The 24,064-nt window shown below is 37.8% G+C and overlaps 1 protein-coding gene across 1 annotated transcript in view; it reads right to left on the reverse strand.

Annotated features, from left to right (window-relative positions):
• Positions 1-950: 950 nt before the first annotated feature.
• PDPK1 (3-phosphoinositide dependent protein kinase 1) overlaps positions 951-24,064 on the reverse strand; it is a gene marked incomplete at its 5' end in the record, with an annotated part of 52,482 nt that continues 29,368 nt past the window's right edge. Inside the window, 5 exons of the mRNA XM_082006725.1 lie at positions 951-1,282; positions 9,286-9,402; positions 12,549-12,644; positions 13,784-13,875; positions 15,037-15,145. Coding sequence (XP_081862851.1) covers positions 1,145-1,282; positions 9,286-9,402; positions 12,549-12,644; positions 13,784-13,875; positions 15,037-15,145 — 552 coding nt within the window. The 3' untranslated portion in view covers positions 951-1,144. The remainder of the gene's footprint in view (positions 1,283-9,285; positions 9,403-12,548; positions 12,645-13,783; positions 13,876-15,036; positions 15,146-24,064) is intronic.

Below are 24,064 nucleotides of genomic sequence, written 5' to 3' on the forward strand. Positions count from 1 at the left end.
TAAACTTTTGAAGTTTTCCTGAAGCATCCTGGCAAAAGCAGGCCTTGACTAGGGCTTTGTAAAGAGTGACCCATGGCTCACCCAGGTGCACTGTTTACCCTTGTCTACATTAATCCCTTACAACTCTTTGGAAGTTTTATCTCAACAGTTACAAAAGAGCATTTCACTAAGAATCCAACATAAAGCTTGGAGTATTTTTATAGTGCAATTCACAAAAATGTCTCCATATGTGTAGCTGCATAACCAAGTTACAAGGCACAGAAAGTACTGAAGTTTTATCTATTTCAGCCCTTAGTGGTAAGACTCAGATGAATTACTAGCATAATTTAAAAATTAATTTCTTTGAGGGCGATTCTTGAAAAAGCAACCTTTGATGTTTTACCAATTGTTTCTCATCTACGTATACTAAATTAAAAGCTTTTAAGCCAACTATAGCAGTATCCAGTTTGTCTGTAGTCATCTCCTCATACAAAGCAACAATACAATGATACAAACTGTTCAATATGCATGGAAGAATACAGTTACATACATAAATGTTCTGCCTTATTACTATTCAGTTGTGTTTTTACATTTTCCCTTGTACAAATTCTGAAAGACAACTGAGCAAAATGCTAAGATAATGTGCTCATTACATTCTTTTTGTAAAGCTGGTTACAGAAAAAGTACTAGTAGAAACCTAAAAATACTAAGCTAACAAATACCTTCATTTTCTAACATATTGCACATGACTATGTTTTTCAGAGACAGCATATTACAATCTCCATTCTTGACATTAAGAGTTCTTCAGTTGAACTCAAGCAAGAAAAACCGTTTTCTGCTGAACCAGTGGCAGAATAAGGAAGCATTCAAATATGTAAGAAACAAAACCTAGATTCTCAACTGTAAATGGCAAATATCTGCCAATACCTGAAAAAAAGGAACAGGTATCAGGAACAATACAGAGTGTCACATTTAAAGAACTCATTTGGTATAACAAATGCATGCTGACTGTACCATTTACAGTCTCTCATACAATGGACAGGGAACCATTATTAGTCATAAGTGAGGGGAAAAAAGGCAATTAAATAATGGTCCAGAACAGAGGTAGGCCTAGCACTACTTAGTGAAGTCCACACAATTTGACACCATTTCTTTAGTCCATTGTCTAGTAACTTACCTTTGCTTTTTCACTGGGTTCACTGGTTGTGCCATAAGGAGTGTTATGCAATTCCTTTGAGACAACACACAGAAATTCAGCCTGATCTTCATTGCCATAGTTATAGGAAGAACCAATACTGACCAGCTGAAAGATAAAAGAAAAAAAAAATCAATTGCATTTCCACATAAAACAAATTCCATAAAGTCTCATCATTAGTATAAACACTCCTCACTCTTCAGACTGTTGGTTGTGCCTGAAGCACGATTCTCCACTTCAATGCAAATGCATTTTGATGTTGACAAATATAATGACACTCTAATGATAATATAAACATAGCTTTTCTTTTTAAAAAATTTATAGAATTAATGGTTTATGGTTATACTGTGAAAGAAAAGGCTACAGAGGCAGGCCAGTGGAAAAGTAGCCTGTTCCCTGTTTCTGTTATTTACTGGAAACCTTCCCATCCTCCACAGTTAATTTTTAAAAAAGCTTGTGTGTGGTACATTAATGTGGCATGATTTAACATGTAAATAGATGCATGCAGGAAGCACTTTAGCCTGAAAAGACACCCGCCACTTTACTTACAGAACAACAGTACTTCTATTAAAACATATTTTGAGTGGACAAACACAATTGCATTTTATTGGAAAACAGCGAGACAGCATGGTGGGACACCAAGATTAACATCTGAAATTCATATGTATTGCTACAAGGAAGTTAATTAAGGAAGCGCTACAAGCAGAAGCCATGTATAATGAAATGTGACGTACTTACAAGCTTCTACAAGTCTCGATAATGAATGACAAATTCAAGACAAATTTACTGAGAAAGAAGGATATACTCAACATCAGTACTACCTTGTATGTAGCACGTCTATCAAATGGCAGAAATTTCATGTAACTTGTCTTACACTTACACACAGTACACTTACCTAGTGCTAGAAGCTTTACATAGCCTGCTTTTCCAAGCCAGAATCAATTCAGATGTAGCTGGTTCACTTATTTTAAAGGTTTATTTCAAAATCATGAAAAGATAATGTATGATGCTATTATGACACAGATGAAAGTCCTAAAAATCAACCTGTTGCACAGATACACTGTATCTAAATGTCATACCAAAACTATATTAAATCTACCTACCAAATCACCACGCACATGATTAGGCTGCCCTATGCCCCAATCTCTATTATATCATTAAAGGGCTCTGGTAATGGCCCCATAGAAAACGCTTGACTTGTTTTTTAGGGCAACAGCACTTGAAACACTGTAGTTATCTAAAAACAAACTGTGTACTGCCATTAGTCAGGTAGAGCACCAAAGAGAGTAAAAACCTTGTTAAAGCAGGGAAGACGCAGCCAAGATGAAATCTTGGTCCGGAATCATACCTGAGGGATAAGATCATTCCCCCAACAAAAGCGGAAGGTTCAAAACAGCTTCCATATAGCACTGTCAGGAGAAAATAAAGCCTCATACCTCTAAGGGCAGGGAGGAGGGGGGCAGGGGGAGAGAGAGAGAGAGATGCTCACATGTTCCAGCACTGTGGTAAGACAGCCAAGCAAGCACCTCCACAGATAGAGCCAATGTCTACAAAGAGCAGGCAGTATGTCTGTAGAATGAACCAACTTGATGCCAGGCTTAGGCGATATCAAAGTTTTTGGACCCTGCTGGCAGTACAGCATACAAGGCTCAGCCTCCAATGAACGGCACTAGCAATCAAAATTCAGCACTCTCAAACTACCTACTTTAACTACACTGTCTGGGTGTGATCACTAGAAATCTTTCCCTCCCTCCTCCACTCCTAACATCACACTAGTTCTGCAAAATACATACATGTTCAATAATGAACACAGGGTGATCAAAAATCTTGATGAGCAAGACTAACGAACTCGCAACAATGGATGAGGAGAAGACTGAGGTACTCAATGACCTCTTTGCCTCAGTCTTCACTTCTCTTCCCACACCTCCTGAGTGGATGGACCACAAGATGGGGACTGCAGGAGCAAAGTCCCTCCCACTGTAAGAGAAGATCAGGTTCAAGGCCACCTGAGGAACCTGAACATGCACAAGGCTAGGGGACCTGATGAGATGCATCCCACAGTCCTGAGGGAACTGGCTGATGTAGTTGCCAAGCCACTCTCCATGATATCTGAAAAGTCCTGGCAGTCAGGTGACATCCCTGGAGAATGGAAAAAGGGTAACATTGCACCCACTTTTTAAAAAGGCAGCAAGGAGGACCCTGGGAACTACAACCCATCAGCCTCACCTCTATGCCTGGGAAGATCATGGAACAGATCCTCCTAGAAGCTATGCTAAGGCACATGGAGGGCAGGGAGGAGATTCAAGACAGCCAGCATGGCTTCACCAAAGGCAAGTCCTGCCTGACCAAACTAGTGGCCTTTATGATAGACTGACAACATCAGTGGACAAGGGAAGAGCTACCAATGTCACCTATCTGGACTTCTGTAAGGCCTCCGACATGGTCCCCCACCCATCCTTCTAAATCAGAGAGATATGGATTTGATGGGTGGACTGTTGGGTGGATGAGGAATTGGTTGGATGGTCACATCCAGAGGGTAGTGGCCAATGGCTCAATGTCCAGATAGAGACTGGTGATGAGCCGTGTCCCTCAGGGGTCCATATTGGGACCAGTACTCTTTAATATCTTTGTCAATGACAGAGACAGTGGGATTAAGTGCACTCTCAGCAGGTTTGCAGATGACACCAAACTCAGTGGTGCTGTTGACACGTCTGAGGGACGGGACGCCAACCAGAGGGAACTGGGCAACCTTGAGGAATGGGCCCATGTGAACGTCAGGAGGTTCAACAGGGCGAAGTGCAGGGTCCTGCACCTGGGTCGGGGCGACAGAGGCTGCGGGATGAAGGGATGGAGAATAGCCTTGCAGAGAAGGACTCGGGGGTATTGGTCAATGAAAAGTTGGACATGAGCTGACAATGTATGCTTGTATCCCAGAAGGCCAATCGTATCCTGAGCTCCATCAAAAGAAGTGTGGCCAGCAGGTCGAGGGAGGGGATTCTGCCCCTCTACTCCGCCCTGGTGAGACACCACCTGTAGTACTGCATCCAGCTCTAGAGTCCTCAGCACAGGAAAGACATGGATCTGTTGGAGTGGGTCCAGAGGAGGACCACGGAAATGATCAGAAGGATGGAACACCTCTCCCATGAAGAAAGGCTAAGAGAGTTGAGGTTGTTCAGCCTGGAGAAGAGAAGACTCCAGGGAGATCTTGTTGCAGCCTTCCAGTACTTCCAGGAGGCTTATAAGAAAGATGGGGACCGACTCTTTAGCAGGGCCTGTTGCCATAGGACGAGGGCGAACGGTTTTAAACTACAAGAGGGTGGATTTAGACTAGATATAAGGAAGACATTTTTCACAATGAGGGTGGTAAAAGAATGGTGCAGGTTGCCAGGAGGGGTGGTAGACACCCCATCCCTGGAAACATTCCAGGTCCAGTTGGACGGGGCTTTGAGCAACCTGCTCTAGTTGCAGATGTCCCTGCTCACTGGAGGGGAGTTGGACTAGATAATCTTAAAAGGCCTCTTTCAACCCAAAGACTCTATGATTATATGTTGCTATGAAAAATGAATGTGGTAAAACATTTCTTCCACCAAAACCATTTAATGAAGTTACAAAACCCCAGGTTCTTTAGAAGCAGCAATACATCCTCATTGAACTACAAAGGCACCATTTATTTTTCAGAATTGATACTCTGCAGTCAATAATTGTATTACTATAGAATCACAAACCCATAAAGTAACTAGTTGCTTAGTTGCACAAAATGGCCTAAGAAAGTCCACTGAGAAGCTAGAAAAATCAATCCAGACTTAACTTCATATATAAAGATTATTTGTTGATTCTCCTCCCTATCAACAAAAAATATCCTGCACAAATTTTCAGAAAAAAAGCAGTTGTCTCTAAGTCTGTTAAAGTGGTATAAAGTTTATCCTATATATTATATAGCAATTACAAACCATATAATACAAACACAGTAACTGCTTCAATTATTGAGGTAAAATGGAGGACTATCTTAAACAGTATTTTTAACCCACCTAAAGGCTAGAAAGCATTTCAAAAGTTGGATACATGTTTAAATAAAGCCATGCATAATTAACCTTCTCTGAAGAGAAATTTCAAGAAAAAAATTCAAGTGTATAATTTGATTTAGTATACAGGCAACTGTTCTTGCAAAATGGCAAGAACTTGATATCAGATAAGCCATGATAACAACTACCAGAAGGAAAAATACTTCTTTACTCATTGACACTCAAAAGAAATAAATGACCTCTCTAAAAGCAGACACAATGCAATATCCAAACATCATTCAAATCATCAATTCTGGTTCAACAAGGTTGATAGGTCCTCAGCCGCTAGCTACTTACTAATCCGCCACTAATGCTTCATAATCCAAATAAGCTGACCTTCTGCACATAAGTCTTTTTAGGATATGTGGCAGACTGACTACTTATTAGCTAGCTGGACAGGATTATTGATTTAGCTGGCTGCAGAATATCTGGATGACTTTCTGCCATTATTAATCAGCTGGTGCATTTCAAGATAAAGTCACTTTTGCATCATTAAACACAAGTTCTTCAAAACTCCAACACGATACTCTTCTAAGCAGTTCCATATGTGTGCAACTAAGAACGTATTATTTGCATAGTATCAACAGCATGCTAGAGACTTCATCATAGCTTTTTGAGATGCATTAGCAGCCATAAAGGTGATGGAAGAAAAACAATGGAAAATGATTGCAGAATAGAACTGTTGTATCAGAAATTAAGCAGTATTTTAGCACTTGTACTCCAAAAGTCACCCCACTGTTCCCAGTGTTGGTGGCAACACTTTAAGAAAGATGCTGACAAACTGTAAGGAATTGTTAAACTCCCCCCACCCCACGTCCGTCTGTCTGTGTCCATCCATGTCTGTCCCTGCCCCCTTCCCCAAAAAACAAAAGAACCCACAACAAATCAGAGTAATCTGAGGTCTGCAGAACATGTGTTACAATGCATAGGAAAAAGATTTTAGATTGTCCAGCCTACTGTTTCTCAGATTTTCTGAAAGGACAAACTCTTTTCGGCTCATGGGGCTTAGACAGTGGAGAGAGTTTTAATGACCAAGAACTTAAAGAAGGGAAAAGAGAGCATTTTCAAACTCTGAATTTCATAGATTTGTATGATTATATATACATATGTATACATGCATGTATTTTTCCTCATTGTTTTTTTCCTTCCATGACCTGTTTAATTACACTCCTTACTAAACCACTGTGACCCTGCTTAAGCATCCCTGTGAATCCCAACAGTGTCATAAGCAAGCATGTGAAAATGCCCATGTTACTTATCATAGAAAATTCATTAGATCATGATCCACTGACAGTTTTCATGGAATAAGAGTGCTGACACTAGTAGGCTGTCAGCTGTAACTAAAAAAGGCAGGAATGGAAAGCATTATTAGTATTAAATCAACAGAAATATAGTTATTTGCATTATATTGACTGATGTGCCAATACAGGTCAGGATTTTCCTGAAAAGACAAAGAAATAACAACAGGGAAGCTCCTGTCTCAGAAAGCGTGAACTTTTAACTAAGATAAAAGATGACAATTACAAAGGGCAAAATTTAAAAAACCCACACAAACCAAAACCAGTTTGGCATAAGTAAAGGTGGACAGAAAATACCTGATGCCTAGCTATGGTCAGGCTTGTTTTCAAAGAAGAAAGATTAGATTTAAGAATGACTTCAAGGACAATAATGAAGTAATTTCTGAAGAACTTTTCCTAAGTCTGCAAGCTCTCAGAGGATAACTGTCTTTCAGAAAAGACCATTTAAGAAAAACAGATTGTAAAGTGGTATAGCTGAGAGAATAGGTCAAATGATTCCTGCATCAAGTTACTCAACGGCAACAAAACATATAATCTCTTTGTGTCTTAAATCAATGTCTGTACAACTAGAAATATCCCTATGAATAGGCAAAATGGTTGGTGCATCACTTTTGGGAATCTTATTTTTGACGTGAACAAATCTCATGCCTAATTGAATTGAGACAGATCTCAAAACCAGCCACATTTCAATAACTTGCCTACACAGATTTGCTATACTGGTTTAACAATATTGATTCAGAATCTATACAGTACATTTACAAGAAAAATTAGCAATAGTATTGCCACCACAGATAACCACTCCAACTGGTACAAACAACATCCCTGTCTTTTCTCTGCTTCCCTCTGGAGTTACTCATATTAACTAACTTCTACCTCATGACTACCCATTTCCTTCCTTTCTGTGACCGTCTGATTCTCAAAACTGAGTAAATCTTGTAACAATTATTCTCAAATTCTATTTTAAATACTCTTATACTTTGAATATTACTGCTTCTATTTCAGACGTGGTGAACGCTCTGTATGCTAGAAAGTTTGTCTTGGAAAGTTTGTCTTTTTTATTATTATACTACCTAACAGTTGATAGAAAAAAAGAAAGTCCTCCCCTCAATTTTTTTTACAGAATCAAGTTCTATGAACGTAAGAATGGCCTCTATGCCTTTTAGGGTTATAATGCATTCATTCTACTGCCTTCACAAAGGATTTACAAAAGGCTATAAAGATACATACACATCCACTGTTAAAACTCAGCATTGATGACTGACACCAGGACCACAAGAGACCATATTTATTTCAGGTTTCTTAATGCAATTGTCAGACTTAAAATCTAGGAGGAATGAAAATTCATTCCCCCCAGATTTTTTTTTTTTTTTTAATACTTGCCTTAATTCCTTCACTGCCTTCCCGCATCTCCCATTTTATTATGTTGAATTTTACTTTGAGCTAAGACATGAACAACAAATAACATCATGCTGCCTGTACCCTACACATGCTTAACATTTCCTACTCAGTTCCAGAGGTCTGCACATCCAGAGCATTAGCTCCACATTCCAAATGTTACCTATGAAACTGCAAGAAACAGATAGTGCTTCATACATTGAAAGCAGATTCTGGAATATGGCTAGGCAACAGTCCAGGTTTAAAATCTAGAATTGCATGGCTAAGTGTCCATGTAAACTCATAGGCATGGTTCTCCTCATACCAAGTCACTTTACTGTCATGTTATTTTCATGATGTTATACTTATCTTCCAGACTGAATAACCATATACATAGCCAGGATAAGAACAAGTACTCAGAGTATTTTATTGATGAAAAATACTAGAGAACACCAGGTTCCCACATCAATTCATAGGAGACACTTCAAAATGGAGCACAGCTATCTAAAGAACTGGAAACTGCCTGCAATGTTACTGGTCAGCAAAAAATCCTTCACAAACTCTTGAACACCGGGGAGTAACACAGCAATTAAAAAAGCAGTGGCCTCAGGCCAAGGGGAGCAGGAAGGATAAAACAGCCTAAAAAGCCAGTGAGTGAAGCTATGATTCTTCATTTGGGTTTCAAGAAAATTCCCCAAGGGGGGGGGGAACCCAAAACAACAAAAAAAATAAAGCAAAAAAACCCCAGGATGTTCTTTCCACTTGAGACAAGATTTAAAACTGCTGATTTTGTTCTCCCCTCACTCCTCCATATTTTATTTCTGAAAAATTCTCTTATTCATTGTTCGAGTTTGAATATATTTCATCCACCTAAAAAAACCCAGTTAAGTTCTGAATTACCAGAAATAAAGGGTTTGAACTCCGAACTTAACAGGCTATTAGGTGGATGAAATACACTCAAACTGGAACAATGATTAACACAGAAATGAACCCAGTGAACTCAAAGCTTTATTTACAGGGCTCCTAAAGTTTAAATTGCACCACTTTTACTTAACAAGTATGGATCAAAGGCTGTTAACTTTGGAGGAAGATGTCAGGAAAAGAATTTACCTATTGAGAAGGTAAAAACTCTTCTTAAGAAAAATCTCTAGCCAAATAACTAGGGATTTTTTGTTTGTTTGTTTGTTTATTATTTTTACGATATGAACATTCATAATGTATAATGAAATACCATGAATATAAATCAATGGCAGTCACAAATACACACAAATTACTATGTGCTGTACATCCAGGAATAAAGTGGAATGATTTGAAAGCAGCAGAAATGCAAGGAGGCCAAGCATATCAGTGTGAGGGCAAAAAGAATGGTGTGACACACCTCACTGCAGCATTTCTGGAAGCATCTCTCTTCCCCTTTCACTTCCCGTGACACTATCAGCAGATACTCTGACTGCTGGGCCCGGCCACAGCTGTACTGGGAACCTATACTGACAAGCTGAAATAACCAATCAAAGCAAAACACAAAAAGAAACCTTTGTAAAGCTGAAGCACATACCGTCATCCAAATTGTACAAATATCAGATGAGCTCAAACGTTCAGGTTACATTTACTTGCCACTACTACAGGTTGCTATCAAGCTACAACTTTCATTTCAACTTACTTATAATCTACGGAGGCAGTTGCAAAGCCCTTTGTAATTTCAAGGGAAGTTAAGAGTTACTGATAGTAAGTCAGAAAACTCCCCATATCACTGTGATGTAGCCAACTACTCTGAAAAACATAAACAAAGTTTGGTGCATTATGAAAGTGAGCATTATCTTCCTGTCATACTTGCCAAGTGCAGAAGGTAACGTGGGTATAAGACTGGAAGGTGTTACGTAAAGCAATATATCAAGCCTGGGTATGAAAAAGCTTCATCTTGTTCCAGATATTGATAAACAAAATACAGCTAAGGAAACATATGAAGTCAACTAGAGGTAAAAAAGTTGAGTGCTCTAAATTGGTTTAGAAGGGGTAATTTACAGAAAAGCAAAGAAAATAACTGAAGTGGAAAAAATTGTCGGTCTTCTTCCCATAAAAATCAGTACCAATAACTTTGTTCACACTTGCGAGATGTCTAATAATCCAGAAGTTCAGAACCTCAGCTAAATTTCTCTACTTGTTATTACAAAAAAAATAATGTACCTTAATAATACATGGCAATTCCTAACCCACTTAAATTAAAGCATAGCCTGTTGGTGCACTTGAGAAAGATTAGAGCTTTAAATTAAGTGTGAAGAACTAGACAGCAACTGCCTACTCTGAGTAAGCTGGAGATTATTACTGATGAGAAGGCTCATGAACAGCAAATTTATTTTTATCCCACTATTGTTATGTGAATAATTTTGAAGGCAGCTGAATACTGTCCTCCTCATAGCAAACATATTTAAGACAGCATTATGGTCACAGACTCAGGTTACATTAATCATTAAAATTTACATGACTGACACACCACAGCTGTCTAAAGCCTTTGTATATAGCAGTTTTGTATAGTCCAAAGTTTCTTGTTACACAGTGTTGCCAAAATACTGTTTTTTTCTGATTGCCTGAAGAGGTAACAATTGAAGCTACAAATCACCTACAAAATAACACACTGAAATCACAAAAGTGGGGCAGCACAACTATTAGCAGTAGTTTTGGACTGGGACTGATACATAACTGCAGTATTCTAGTAGCGCTTTCACTCCTATTCTTTGGAAAAGTGCATCAATACATCCACGTAAGTGCACCAGAAGCTTAACACCTTCCACTCCTATTTAATTACCACATTCAATTGTATTTTACAAGAAAATTTTGAAATGTTATGGGAGAAGAAATATTTTTGATCAAAACCAAACACTGAAATATGTTATATGGGCCACAGAGTGCAAGGACTCTCAACCTGTAGAAATATTACTCCTCTGAAAAAGCTGATGATTTCTATCCCACCAATGATAATATGTACAAAGCATGGTAGGTGCCACCCCAAAGACTGCTTCAGAAGGATGCATGCTGCTGAGCAACAGAGGCTTACAAAGATAAAAAAAATTATAGAAGTGCTACAGTGTTCTCAATCCTAACAATAAAACTGTTTAGATTATACAGAATACTCTAACCATATTTCAAGTGAATGATGTCCACTAGAAGCAGGTCTGCAATACAACCAAAGGAAAGAATGGCCTAGTCTGAGATAACGAGAAGCTGAGTATTCTGAGACCATACAGCTGTTGTGTTTATCTACTTCAAACTATGTGTCCAAGAGAGCGCAACTTAGGGGAGGGAAGAAGTAGGGCGAAAGCTGGATGAAACAAGGGCATAACATTCAAGAAAACCAGTGGAATTTTCCAGTTCTAAAAGAGATTCTAAATTCTAAAAGATATTATCATAGTTCTTTCAGCAGTTGCACTGTCAAAGCAGTATTACTTTCAAATATAATATCCCCACAGAATACAAGGCTTTAGGAAGGGTAAAAAAAAAAACATAGAATCATTTAATCTGTTAAAAAGTTAAGGAATCTCTACTTGTCATGAAAGTTAGTTTCTCATGACAAAGAAAAACATCAAAGAAACTTTATCAATGCACTGGTCAAAACAGAGTCATGTGCATTAAGTGAGAGCTTTTTTCAGGGACTTAAAAAACATTCAACTTGTGGCATGCCAAACAGACCTGATAATACTTGAACCAGAGAACTGAAGCATAAGAAGCGTTCTCTGTGCTGGTTTAGTTTATTTGATCATGGCTGTCTCCATGACACCAGTGGCTTACACATTTCATCGAATATACACAAAACATTCTCTTTTACCTTTGTGTGCCATATTTTTTAAAAATGTTGCTTTGTTGTTTTACTAGAGCAAGAATGCACAGGATAAGAGGCTTGTGCTTATTCCAGTATCTCCTACCGTTGGCACCAGACACTAAAAAAGATACTGGTGGCTGAGCACTTGTGTGTCACTCCAGAGTTAACAGATTCATTGCTCCAATCTTGTAGGTTCGGAATGTAAAGGATGAAGAGGCCATGTAGTTAGTTTCTTATTTACAGAGATTAGCAAAGATAACAGAAACATCTTCTGGCAATTTTACAATGTATTCTTGAATGTACACACAAAGCTACTTTTATGCAGTGCAAAGAACAAAAACATTCACATAGCTCACACCTATCCAGCTTCACATCCATGCTGCTTAAGTTCACCCTCCTATGTCTATCAGTCCTTTATCTGAAGAACCATTGTTTGGGCCTGACAAACATTTATCTCTCAAGCTCATCTCTTTCACCCAGAGCTCTTTACATTTGACCTACCATTTGTATAAACTTGTATTAGTTAACTTCTGTTTATTCACACTTCAAATGCTCATGTGTAGACATCAAAGAATTATATTTCAAACATGATGTAGATGTTATTATAGAAAGTCACCACAATTTACCTCCTGGAAAGCTACAGGTTTTTTGTTCTCTGACAAATAATACAACAAATATAAAATTTTAACTTAACTGTGCATCTTTATCTACCCGGTTTCTCAAAATGCCTGCACTTAAAAAGAAGCATAGAATTTACTTTATACTCCTCTTTCACATAACTGAATTTTTAGAAGATTTTGTAACTATATCCCGTATGGGTTTTTTACCTGTTCAAATCTCCAGCCATCAGACATTGTGGAAACCATTTGAGTGAGTTCCTCTTCTTGGCACTGCAGCACCCTATACACATGTTTGACTGGCACCTTCAAGAACAAATATAAGATGCTCAATACAGCACAGAATTCACTATATTTGTGACTTGTCTGAAGTTGCCCTTATTCTTTAGACATGGTAAGCAACACTACCTTGAACACTGTTGGTTTTTTTTTAAAAGAAATCTCATCTGTTCAGAATCACCTTGCAGAACACTCAATGCTTCATGAATGTTTCAGGGACTAAAAGTGCTACTTAAAAGTTATAACAAAATAATCTAAGCCTTACCTACCGTTCCATGTTTCAGCAAACCACTTCATTCAAAATCATGGCTGAGGTTCTGCAGAGGCCTACCTAACTTTAAGGAATGGGTGACCATACTCAAAAATGTTTTTCTTTTCCTGTCAAGGTTTCCCATCCAGACCAATGAATAACTAGGACTATTTCAGCTGAAACCCTTTAGATGTTCAGATGCTATCAGAGCAACTGCTATCCCACAGCCTGGGCTTCAAGAGAAATTTGGCAACATGAGTTTGTAGTATCTCCATGAAGATTCAGTTATCAGGGAAGGCCAGAGTAGCAGAGCTAAAGAACAAACATGAATACTTTCTTTACTTAACAGCTTTTCTATCATATTCACTTTCATGAAGAAATATTCATGAGCTGCTATGAAAAGAGGCAGAGACTTCTGAACTACGGAGCACTACAAACAAAGAAACTAACTTTGCCTAACTACAGTATAACTGCTGTTTATACAGTATGTTCATACAGCATACATACAAATGCTGTTTAGCTCCTCTCATGCTTTGTAGCAATCTCATCACATTGAGTATTTAAAAGTACATAAGAAAAATGCATACTACAAAAACTGTTTTCTAAAATAACTATTTCCAGAAATTATATTATGACAAATTCTACTATTACCAGACATTTCTGAACAACTCTTTAGAATGTTTTCAAGTTTTTGAACAAGAACTGGAACCACATGCCTGTGCCCTTTGTCAGGTGACTGGCAGGTACTGGCAGTTAAGAAAGTTATCTTTGCATACTAATGGTTCCAGCTCAGCCAGTGATAGAGGCAGCCATGCAGTATCTTACTAAGGAAATGAGCAGTTAAGGAAAAAAACGGAACCCCCCCACTACTTGCCATAGAACAAATAATCAAAAACATACTATGAAACAGCCTCACCTGTGAGATTTTGCTGTCTCTTTCTCTTATTTTGTCCTTTACCAGTTTTATTAGTGATGTGATATTGTAGAATTCAGCCTCTTCCAGTACACCTAGTATGAGAACATTTTTTGGAAAGAGAATGTAACCAAAGATTCCAGGCCAAAACCTCCAACCAGTTCCTAAGATTATCTTCTCTACAGCTATAGAAAATTATTTATTTTGCCCTAAGGAAAGTTCATTTACCAACCTAACAATTCTGGCTTCCTTCAGGCACATGTAGTTCAAAGTTTAGCTCATTCTGAAAAACTGTCCTAAAAAAAACCTGAAGAAAACTGATGTCATTTCACATACAGAATGAGAGGCAGGAAACAGAGGAAAAAAAAAAAAAAAAAAAAAAAGAAAAAAAAGAGCACACATGCCACTCCATGGCAGACTGATGGACCACCATAGCTCAGGGCCCACCTCAGGCTGGAATACGAAAGAGAAATCCAAATAGTCCTACTGAAAAGCTCTGCAGCTGCTAGGTGCAGAAAATTATTCCTCTTGTCATTTGAGATCTTAGACCCTGAAACAAAAGCTTAAACATACATACTACAGACTGCTCCCACTCACATGTTCAAGCCTTACCTGTTCTCCACATATACTATGTGCTTAACAATGCACAAGGAAATGATATTTCATATGATTTCCTGCTAATATTATTAAACTGTATTTCTCTTTGATCAGTTTCTTCAATACTTTACCAATACAGTTTTAGTACTGTATAGTTTAAAACAGTCATCCTCCATTAGGGTAAAATTGATATGAATTGGGGACAGGGAGGGAGAAGCTGGGTGCAGAATTTACTCTTCAAGACCATATTCCACACATATAAACATCCCAGAACTTCACTCCTACTTCTCTTTACATCTTCTAAAGCTTGTTTCACAGCCAGTATTCTTTTGCTTGAAGAGGACTAAACCCAAATACTTCACAGTCTCATACAGGAAAGATACAAGATTATACAATAAAAGGCATCTCCCCTTACGTTTGAATATTTATGTTCTATTTCTAACTGTAGATGGGAGTTGTAAAATCGGGAATCGCACTCAAAACACTCAGATAACAGCATATACTATAACTGCACAATACTTATCAGCTTTGCTTGAAACAGATCAAAATGCTACACGTATTAAGATTTACCATCTACTTGTAAGCTACTTTTGGTAACTCAAAAGCAGTGAAAATAATAAGGAAGTGACAAGAAAGCAAGTGATTTAGTAACATCTTACCTTCCTCAGCCAGGTCCTTGTTAATAACCAGTTTCCCATGTCTGAGATAGTTCAGCACTGGCCCAAAGTAGGTCGGGTCTCTGTCTATTAAATAGGCACCTGTTTCATCCTAGATTAGAAAAAAGAAAACACAAAAAAACAAAACAAAAACCCCAAAACACCACCAAAAAAAAAACCCCAAACAAAAAAGCCAAAAAACGCCCACAATGATTTGAACGTCCAAGCACGAATCGCAAGCTAATGTTCAGCTTGGCATCTGAATAGCCAGCAGGTATTCAGAAATAGCCACATCCCTTAAAGCCAAATTTGTTAGAGACATCAAAAGGAATTCAACAGGGTAGTTGTATATCAGATGGATCACTTAACTCAGTCATGTACTACACAACTTCTCTTACCCAATTCCCCCCAACCCCTTATCAAAAGATTATCAACACTGTTAGCATGAACGATCTAAGCAGTAAGTGAGAACACTGAAAATTAAGGTTAAAATAACACTTAAAACCAGGAAACTATTAATTTTATTTGGAAACCTAAGAATCAGAACAAAGGCTACATGCCAGTGAGCCTCAAATACCAGCTTTTTTTTCCTTTTTTTTTTTTTTTTTTTTTTTTTTTAAATTAGATAATTACAAACAAACCTACCTTCTCTTTAACCTCGACTCTTTGTCCTACAGACTTTTGGTTTTGGCTTAGCTCAGATGTACAAATACTCTCAGGGTACTGAGAACAGCTTGCATACCAAGCAAGGGTTGTATGTGCATCTTCTTAAAAAAAGTAGACTGAAGATGCAGTTCCTACCTACCTCATGCAAAGGGACAGATCAAACTAACTGATGCTCAGTTTACTGAACAGCGTACAGCATTTTGTGGAATGTAAAACACTGTTCAAGAAATTCACCTGCATAGCTGATATTCTTGATAAAGAGATAAAGGAGCAAAATCAGTATTTCCTATATAATTTAGAGTCTATGTGTGAAAAGCTGTGATCAATGCAGTACTGACATACTTTGTGCTGGCCAGAGGTCTAAGGAAGATTGGTAAGACAGATGTCCAATAGATTCACTGCTCCTTTCTACTATGAAGTGGATCACTGACTATATTAATCCTTTAGTACCTGAAGTTTTGGTGCAATAGATATCCTACAGATATATATTGGAGAGATGTGGCAGCACCCCAAATACTTTTTCTATTTATTCTTGTATTTAATATTCTAGTAGTTTACAGGAGATACTAAAAAAGCATCACTATCAACAATCCTAGCTAAATTTGAATCATTCTCCCCAAAAACTACATGTGACAGTGATACTTGTAATTCCACATTCCAAAATTCTACCAACCCTATCCTTTGCATTTGGACATTAATGCTGATATGTAAAGGTTTGATTACTAAACTGCAATAACTGAAAACTCTCTCTACTTAACAGTATCTAAAGTTCCTAAAATGTTTCATTGCAAAAAAGGTGGTGGACATATTTTCAGGTACATGGATTTAGTTTCTGGATAACTGTGCTTGTCTAACCAGTGTTGGTAGAATGTATAAAGACCACGGCCTGAACTACAAAAAACATAAACATCTTTCTATAATTACAAGCTAAATGCTTTACGCACTTACACACATTGTCATTTTAGAAGTGAAGGGGTGTTACATTTGAATATAAAATTAATTGTTCAAGAAAGTGCTAAGATATTAAAAATGTGCTGTCAGTTAACCTATATTCAAGCGCAGACAGTATTTGATGAAGTCTAATCACGATTTCTTCTGACCTAAACTCATGGTCTCCCAGAAGTGAGACTATGCACCAAAAGCAATAGATAGGTGAAGTGCGTAATATGGTATATTTTTAAATGTTTCATATTTAAATATATTTACATTACCAAAACACTTCAAAAATGAACAATCTATAGATATGACACAAAGAAATTAAATTAGCTGTCAACTGTATGAATTATAAGCTGAAATGTATTATTTAATACAAGAACAGAAATCAGTGAAGTTGGAAAGGAAGATCTAAAACTGATAAAAAGAAACACCGTTTTAAAGAGAAAAGCACAGTCTTTGGTCATCAGTTGAACCGAATTAAGAAATATATGGGCTTACAAGACTGGAAGTCCTCCCAGGTAAGGGAAGTAAGTGTCTAGAAACAAGCTTCTTCAATAAGATTATTGTATTCTTTTACACTACAGTGTTTTCTCACATCACCCTCTGAAACAATACTGGCCACCTGCTCTACACCGTTACAGAGATAGACAGGTGGGTTACAAAAGCAAAATAACTAAAAGCTCTCAATGAAATCTCAAGTGACAATGGTTACTTCACTCCTTACACAGAAGGCCTCAAAAAATTTAATTTTTTATATATATTTTTTAGGACTACGGTATCTGAAATTACTCTTACCTGAGTAGATTTCTATATACTAAACAAGCTTCCAACAAAAATATAAAGGGAATAAGCTATGTCAGGCCTTCTCTTTCAATTTCCACCTAATGAGAGGTCACCAGCAACCTGCGTTACCTGAATTCATTAGCCTAGCATGCACATCAAAGCTTATTCTTAGCGCTTGTGCTGAACATGCTTTACATGTACTGACAGCATCCGCTCTGTGAAACATAAGATAAAGTTGCTTTTGTCTTCTACCTATTTTTTACCATTTTCCTCATCATCCACAAACTTTTTCTTCTTCCATTCTATCGTTCCTCATTTCACTTTTCCTCCTGTTATACTCATTCCTTTCCTAGCCACTATCAAGTTTTCTTCCTCAAAAAATGACCATCTAGAATCTATAAAAATGCTTAATCTTCACATTGATAAATACAAATACCATACTAAACATGTAGAATACACCACGTACAAATAAAGTGTCATCTCACTAGTGTCATAGTTTACTCTATGAAACCTTTCAGGCAACAGCATGTCTTCAAAAAACAATAAAAAAAGAAGAAAAAGGAACCCAAGAGTCTTATAATATATGATGTAATAGTCACTTTTTTCTTTTTTACATTAATAAATATCAATTGTTAAAGTTTAAGAACTCCGCCTAATTTCTAGCAGAGACCAATCCAAATTCTGTCAATAGGAATCACTTTAGTATGTAAATTCCATCTAAAATAATGAATAGACTGACCAATTAAGAGTAACTGGCCACTTGCTTGCCCAGATTACAGATATGGAAAACATGCATTTATTAACATTCGTCCAAAGAGAAAGATGTACGTCTTGGACTTTGACTTTACAACTCAGGTATGCTACAGATTAGTGCCACAGAGTCAAGACCCAAAACGTAAACATTAAGTAAAGAATATTGTAACAGTATGCAAAGAACACACAGGCAAAATAGGCACAAAATTGACTTCCTAGGCATCTTCCTATAGAAAATGCCTTCTCACTCCTCCCTTAGAGTGAGCTGCCTGATTATGGTTCAACATACACTAAGCACTTCAAGTTGAAATCACAAAGGCAGGCAATTATACTAGATCTTAAGGATATTTATGTAAACATAAATCCAATAAAAGCTGACACAGTATTGTAGTCATCTACCCCACCTACAACTGTCAAAATATGGGTCATAAATGTTTCCACACTTTTAGAACATTGTCAGAATTGGCTTCATCCACATGTACATGAAAACACAGTGTATTCTCATGTGTAATTAGCATTTTGGACACTCTTTCTAGAAGAAACATTTTTGTTTTATTGTAAGATAAGAATAATAAATAGTACTTCAAATGTGATCTAGATAGTTTAAAGGTGTAGCTACAGTTTATGCAGACATAACTGAACTAGCTTTAAGCTTGCTAGCTTGAGTATTAATAGACTGTGTCGTCCCAGTTATGCTACTTCCTCTGCTAACTAGTTAATTAGGTTTCTACAAGGTTTGAGCAAGTTTGAATCTTCACTGACACAACTAGTGTGGGTATTTTGAAGCCATTTCCCAAGTTTCAGGTGAATACCACAAATACCAGACAAATCTATATTCTAAGGAGGTCTCAGTTTTCTCTCTTGTAGATGTATTTTATACAAACAGGTGTTATGTTTACCAGAACAACAGCTGAAACTCAAGCTTCCTCTCTACTCAGTATAGTCACATCACCCCCCATTTCGACCCCACAGGTGTTTCATACACATTTTGCCACTCTTTGTAAGGATACTCAAATACATCCTTCCTTGTCCATAAGTCCTAGACCTTTTCAGTAGCCCCTCCTTTTTACAAGGACACAGAATCACAGAATCACTAAGCTTGGAAAAGACCTTTAAGATCATCAGGTTCAACCATCAACACAACACCACCATACCCACTAAACCACGTCATGACACCATTTAAAAGACAGTATTTCTAAGGTACTGTGAAGGCTGCATTTGTTTATTGTCACTTTCTCACATCAATGTTTAGTCCACCATGGAATTTTAGAGGAAGCCTTATTAGGCTCTTAAAATTTCAACCACCTGGTTCAGCATACCAATCAAAAGTCAGTGTAGCTCACAATCTAGCATTCATGGAGACAGGAGACTCAGAATGTACAGGTATTTTCAAAGAATTTGAAAAATATTGCCAAAAACATTTAAATTATCATGTATTCCAGTCTCAAACATTTCCACTTAAATCTTCATAGAGACTGAGGCTCAAAGGAATCATAACAAATACTTAGCCTGATCATTTAAAACAGACATAGGACTCAATTTATTTACAGTGAAATTTAACCTTTAGAAAGTAATGTTGAAACCTAACCATTTTGTACAAGCCATTCCAGCAATTAATTACTGTCATTGTTAAAAATATGTACTTTCTAGTCTGGACATCTATAGCTTCACACTTCACAAGCTGGATCTCACAATACCTTTGCTAGACTGAACAGGCTTCACTATTAGATTTCTAGTCTCCATGTACATATTTCTGGACTGAGAATTCACTCAAACTCATTGCCAAAAAGATAGTTTTGCTCCATATAACCTTCCACCAAATCATATTGCATATTGTGACTACCCTTCAAGTTCTCCAATTTTTGAAGTGACTTTGAACTGTGGATACCAGAATCAGGTACAGGATTCCAACAGGACTCAAAAGTAGGACCAAATATATACACCTCCTCAATCCCATTTAACATTCTCCCCAAGAATTCCATTAATATTATAATTATTATTACCCTCAGTATCAATACAGGCTGAAGGGATTGAGAGCAGCCCTGCAGAGAAGGACTTGGGGTACTGGTAGATGAAAAGCTGGACATGAGCTAGCAATGTGCGCTCGCAGCCCAGAAGGCCAACCGTGTCCTGGGCCACATCAAAAGTGGCGTGGCCAGCAGGTCAAGGGAGAGGATTCTGCCCCTCTACTCCACCCTGGTGAGACGCTCCCCTGCAGTGCTGCGTCCAGCTCTGGAGCCCTCAGCACAGGAGAGACATGGACCTCTTGGGAGCAGTGTGACGAGATGAAGGACTGGTCATGTCTCAAACATTGTTCTCGAGAGATATGTGACTACAGAGAGTGCTCAGGTGTTGTGAAACCAACTAACCGAGGGATGGAGATAGCCCAAGCCCTGTGTAGGCTTCTCCCAACCCCCTCAAAAGCAAGTGGTACGGCAAAAGGTCAATTGTTGGTTAAGTCCCGAATGGGAGGGGCTCAACTACCAGAGACCCTCTACACTTCCCGCCTCATTAAACGAAGGTCCTAGAAGGTTAAGATTGCACATGAACTAATGGGCATTACCTGACTGAAACATACTATGTAAAGTCAAAGGTTTGACTCGGGCGGTAGCACATGCATGCTCCACCATCTGGCACTAAGACAACTACAACTACACTGGATCCTGGGGTGGTGACAACTCCTCCCTCCCTCCCTCTTTTCCTCTCTCCTTGTTAAGTTTAGGATCCTTTGGCCAGTTGCTGCATTCTCTGTTACCTACTGGTTAATAAAACATAAATAATTGCCTCAAAAGAGTAGTTGTGCAGCTCTTATTTATCATGCAGAGGATCACCAAAATTACCTACTCTGGGCACCGCGGAGCGGAATAGGACAAATGGGTCCAGTGGAGTGCCACAAAAATAATCAGAAGGATGGAACACCTCTCCCATGAAGAAAGGCTAAGAGAGTTGAGGTTGTTCAGCCTGGAGAAGAGAAGACTCCAGGGAGATCTTGCTGCAGCCTTCCAGTACTTCAAGGGGGCTTATAAGAAAGATGGGGACCGACTCTTTAGCAGGGCCTGTTGCCATAGGACGAGGGCGAACGGTTTTAAACTACAAGAGGGTGGATTTAGACTAGATATAAGGAAGACATTTTTCACAATGAGGGTGGTAAAAGAATGGTGCAGGTTGCCAGGAGGGGTGGTAGACACCCCATCCCTGGAAACATTCCAGGTCCAGTTGGACGGGGCTTTGAGCAACCTGCTCTAGTTGCAGATGTCCCTGCTCATTGCAGGGGGATTGGACTAGATGACCTTTAAAGGTCCCTTCCAACCCAAACTATTCTATGATCCTAATACACTAATTGAAATGTCAGAAATTTATTTCCAGTTAATTATCTCCACTGAGGTCAAAACTAGTCTGAAGACTTCTCCTCAAATACTTTTAAAGAATGAACACACTCAGAATCCACACCACCAGGATCTTAGCTCAAAGCTGTGTGCTCTAACATGGGTATCTAAAAAACTGGCATCATTTACATTTACTGAGCAAGCAGAAGTTCTGCTAAAGGCAGCAATATGCACAGAAATACAATGATGTCTGGCAGTAAATATGGATTTATAAATAATTGTCTCTTCTACCCCCTATGCTTTTTAAACCTTGAGCTAGATGCCCAGAACACATTTTTCTCAAACTGTCATCTAAAAACTTTGAGCATCAGCACACTGCCAGTACTAATCAAAACTACATTAATAACACAACCCACCTAACTAGTCAGAGATCTCATGGACAAAATTTACTTCAGTTATCTTAGAGTAATGACTACAATTAAGATACTTTTTAGTGCTGACAGTTAAGGATGTGTTGTCAGGAAGATTTTCCTAAAACATTCAGTGCTTGCTTGCTTGCTTCCTTAACAGATTCTACCTCAGTACAGTCACGTTTAATTTCAGAAAGGCATTAAAAATCAAGCATGAATACTGTTGCCAAAAACCTCACTAAGAAAGGCTGACAATCTTCTCACTTAGGGGAAAGTTTAAAGAATGATGGAACAGTCCATAAAAGAAAAACTGGTACATAGATAAAATAGGAAGGTGCTGAAATCAGGAAATATCTGGCAGTAAAACTTAAATACAAGCATTAAGTAAGTTAAACAAGGATGCAAAGGTGAGCAAGACACTGTCTATTTTTATATGTTCATCTCTAAAGCAAGATTTAAATACTCCAGAAAACAAATTCTATTGTGAGCAGTAGGTATGACAACTACCACTCATTCATTTGCTAAGTGATTCTCAAAGAGCCTTAAATACAAAGAAGAGTCTTTAATACAAAGATGCATATGACATTATGAAACATACTAAATTCAGAGAATCAACATCACTATCTCATTCCGTTCAACACTAGTTTTGCCACAGAGTGTGCCAGCATTAATCTTTCTTCTGTTGCAATTGGAAACACTTCTGATACCAAAACATAAGCTGCATGGCCTTGTTCAACATTAGCACCTGAAGTTAATTTGAAGGCAAACATGCTACCTTTCTTGAAGCATTTCAATTCTTTTTAGTAGTAAGCATTAAGGAAATATTATGATTTATGTAGTTAAATAACAGAAAAACATGTTGGTTTAGAAATTACAGTAGAAGAAAATTGCTATGTATGCACAGCTGGTATTTATAAAGTATGACCTATGAACTATTTCAGTTTCCTATTCTAATTTCTAACAAAGTCATCCAGTTAACCTCTTTCAGAATTTCTTAATCATTGAATCATAGAGTGTATCAACACGGTTAATTTTGATATGCCTTACTTGTTGAGTTTAGGCAGAAACTGCTCTATTATTAATTTTTGGTTTTGCTTATATGTCTGTTCCCATCTGAGATAAGTATTTCTTATGGCTTCATTGTCTAAAGGTTCTGATTTGGCAGTCTTGCAAAGCAAGAAAGAATGTGAACTAAACTTTTTTCTTCAAAGACATATATTTACTGGTGTACAAGATAATTTAATTATTGGCTCTTCTGCTTGGACTTGCTTATAGGTGTGCAATCTGACCCCACCTCTTTTGTCAGTTGGGACAACATTAGAGCCTTCCACAAGCTGGCTTACCTCACTGAAGTTATAAAAAAATATACCTACTCCTTAATTTTTGCCAAGTGACACACTTATCAGATGGAGCATGATCAGAGGAATATGAAATGTGCCCACGAACTGTAAAATATGTTTTGTATGATGAGCACAAGTCAGTATTAATCTGTTGAAAATACATCTAAAAGTTCCTGAACTATGTAACTGAAGTCCATCCCAGACAAATCCCGCATACAGCAAATGTGATATAACTTGTTAAGGACAGATTTTTTTCATAGTTCTTTCAAGCAGAGAGCTGTGGCTACCAGTTTTGGTAAGCTCATCCTGCATGATTCTCCCCACCCTACCTCCCCTATATCCTCATCTGGAGGTAGGAACAAGTAGGTCTGTGACAGGTGTAACAGGCATCAGCCTACATATGAGCTCAAATACACATTCTCTCTCACTCTAAGTTTAAAACCCATGTGATTTTTAGGAAGGAAACACAATGGAACCAAACCCAGGGAATTATAGGTCAAAGACCTGCTCTAATGCTCCAAGCTTTAAGAGGGAAGTATCTTTATCTGTTAGCTGCACATTAAACTAAATCTTTAACTAAAGAACAACTATTTTATGAGAACAAACATGTGCTCATTGTAAATAATCTTTAGCACATGATTAAGAAAAATGTCAACTTAGTATCAGGTTACAGCTTATAATGGGACTCCAAAAAGTAAAACCATGAGGGAAAAAATAAACCTATTTCTATCAGATTTGGATTTACATATATGTGGAAAAGGAGAAAAACAGAGTCCAGGATGATAACACAAATATCACCAACTATTCCCTTGAAACA

This window comes from Phaethon aethereus (assembly GCF_964289735.1).
Source record: "Phaethon aethereus genome assembly, chromosome: 15".
NCBI classification, from domain to species: domain Eukaryota; kingdom Metazoa; phylum Chordata; class Aves; order Phaethontiformes; family Phaethontidae; genus Phaethon; species Phaethon aethereus.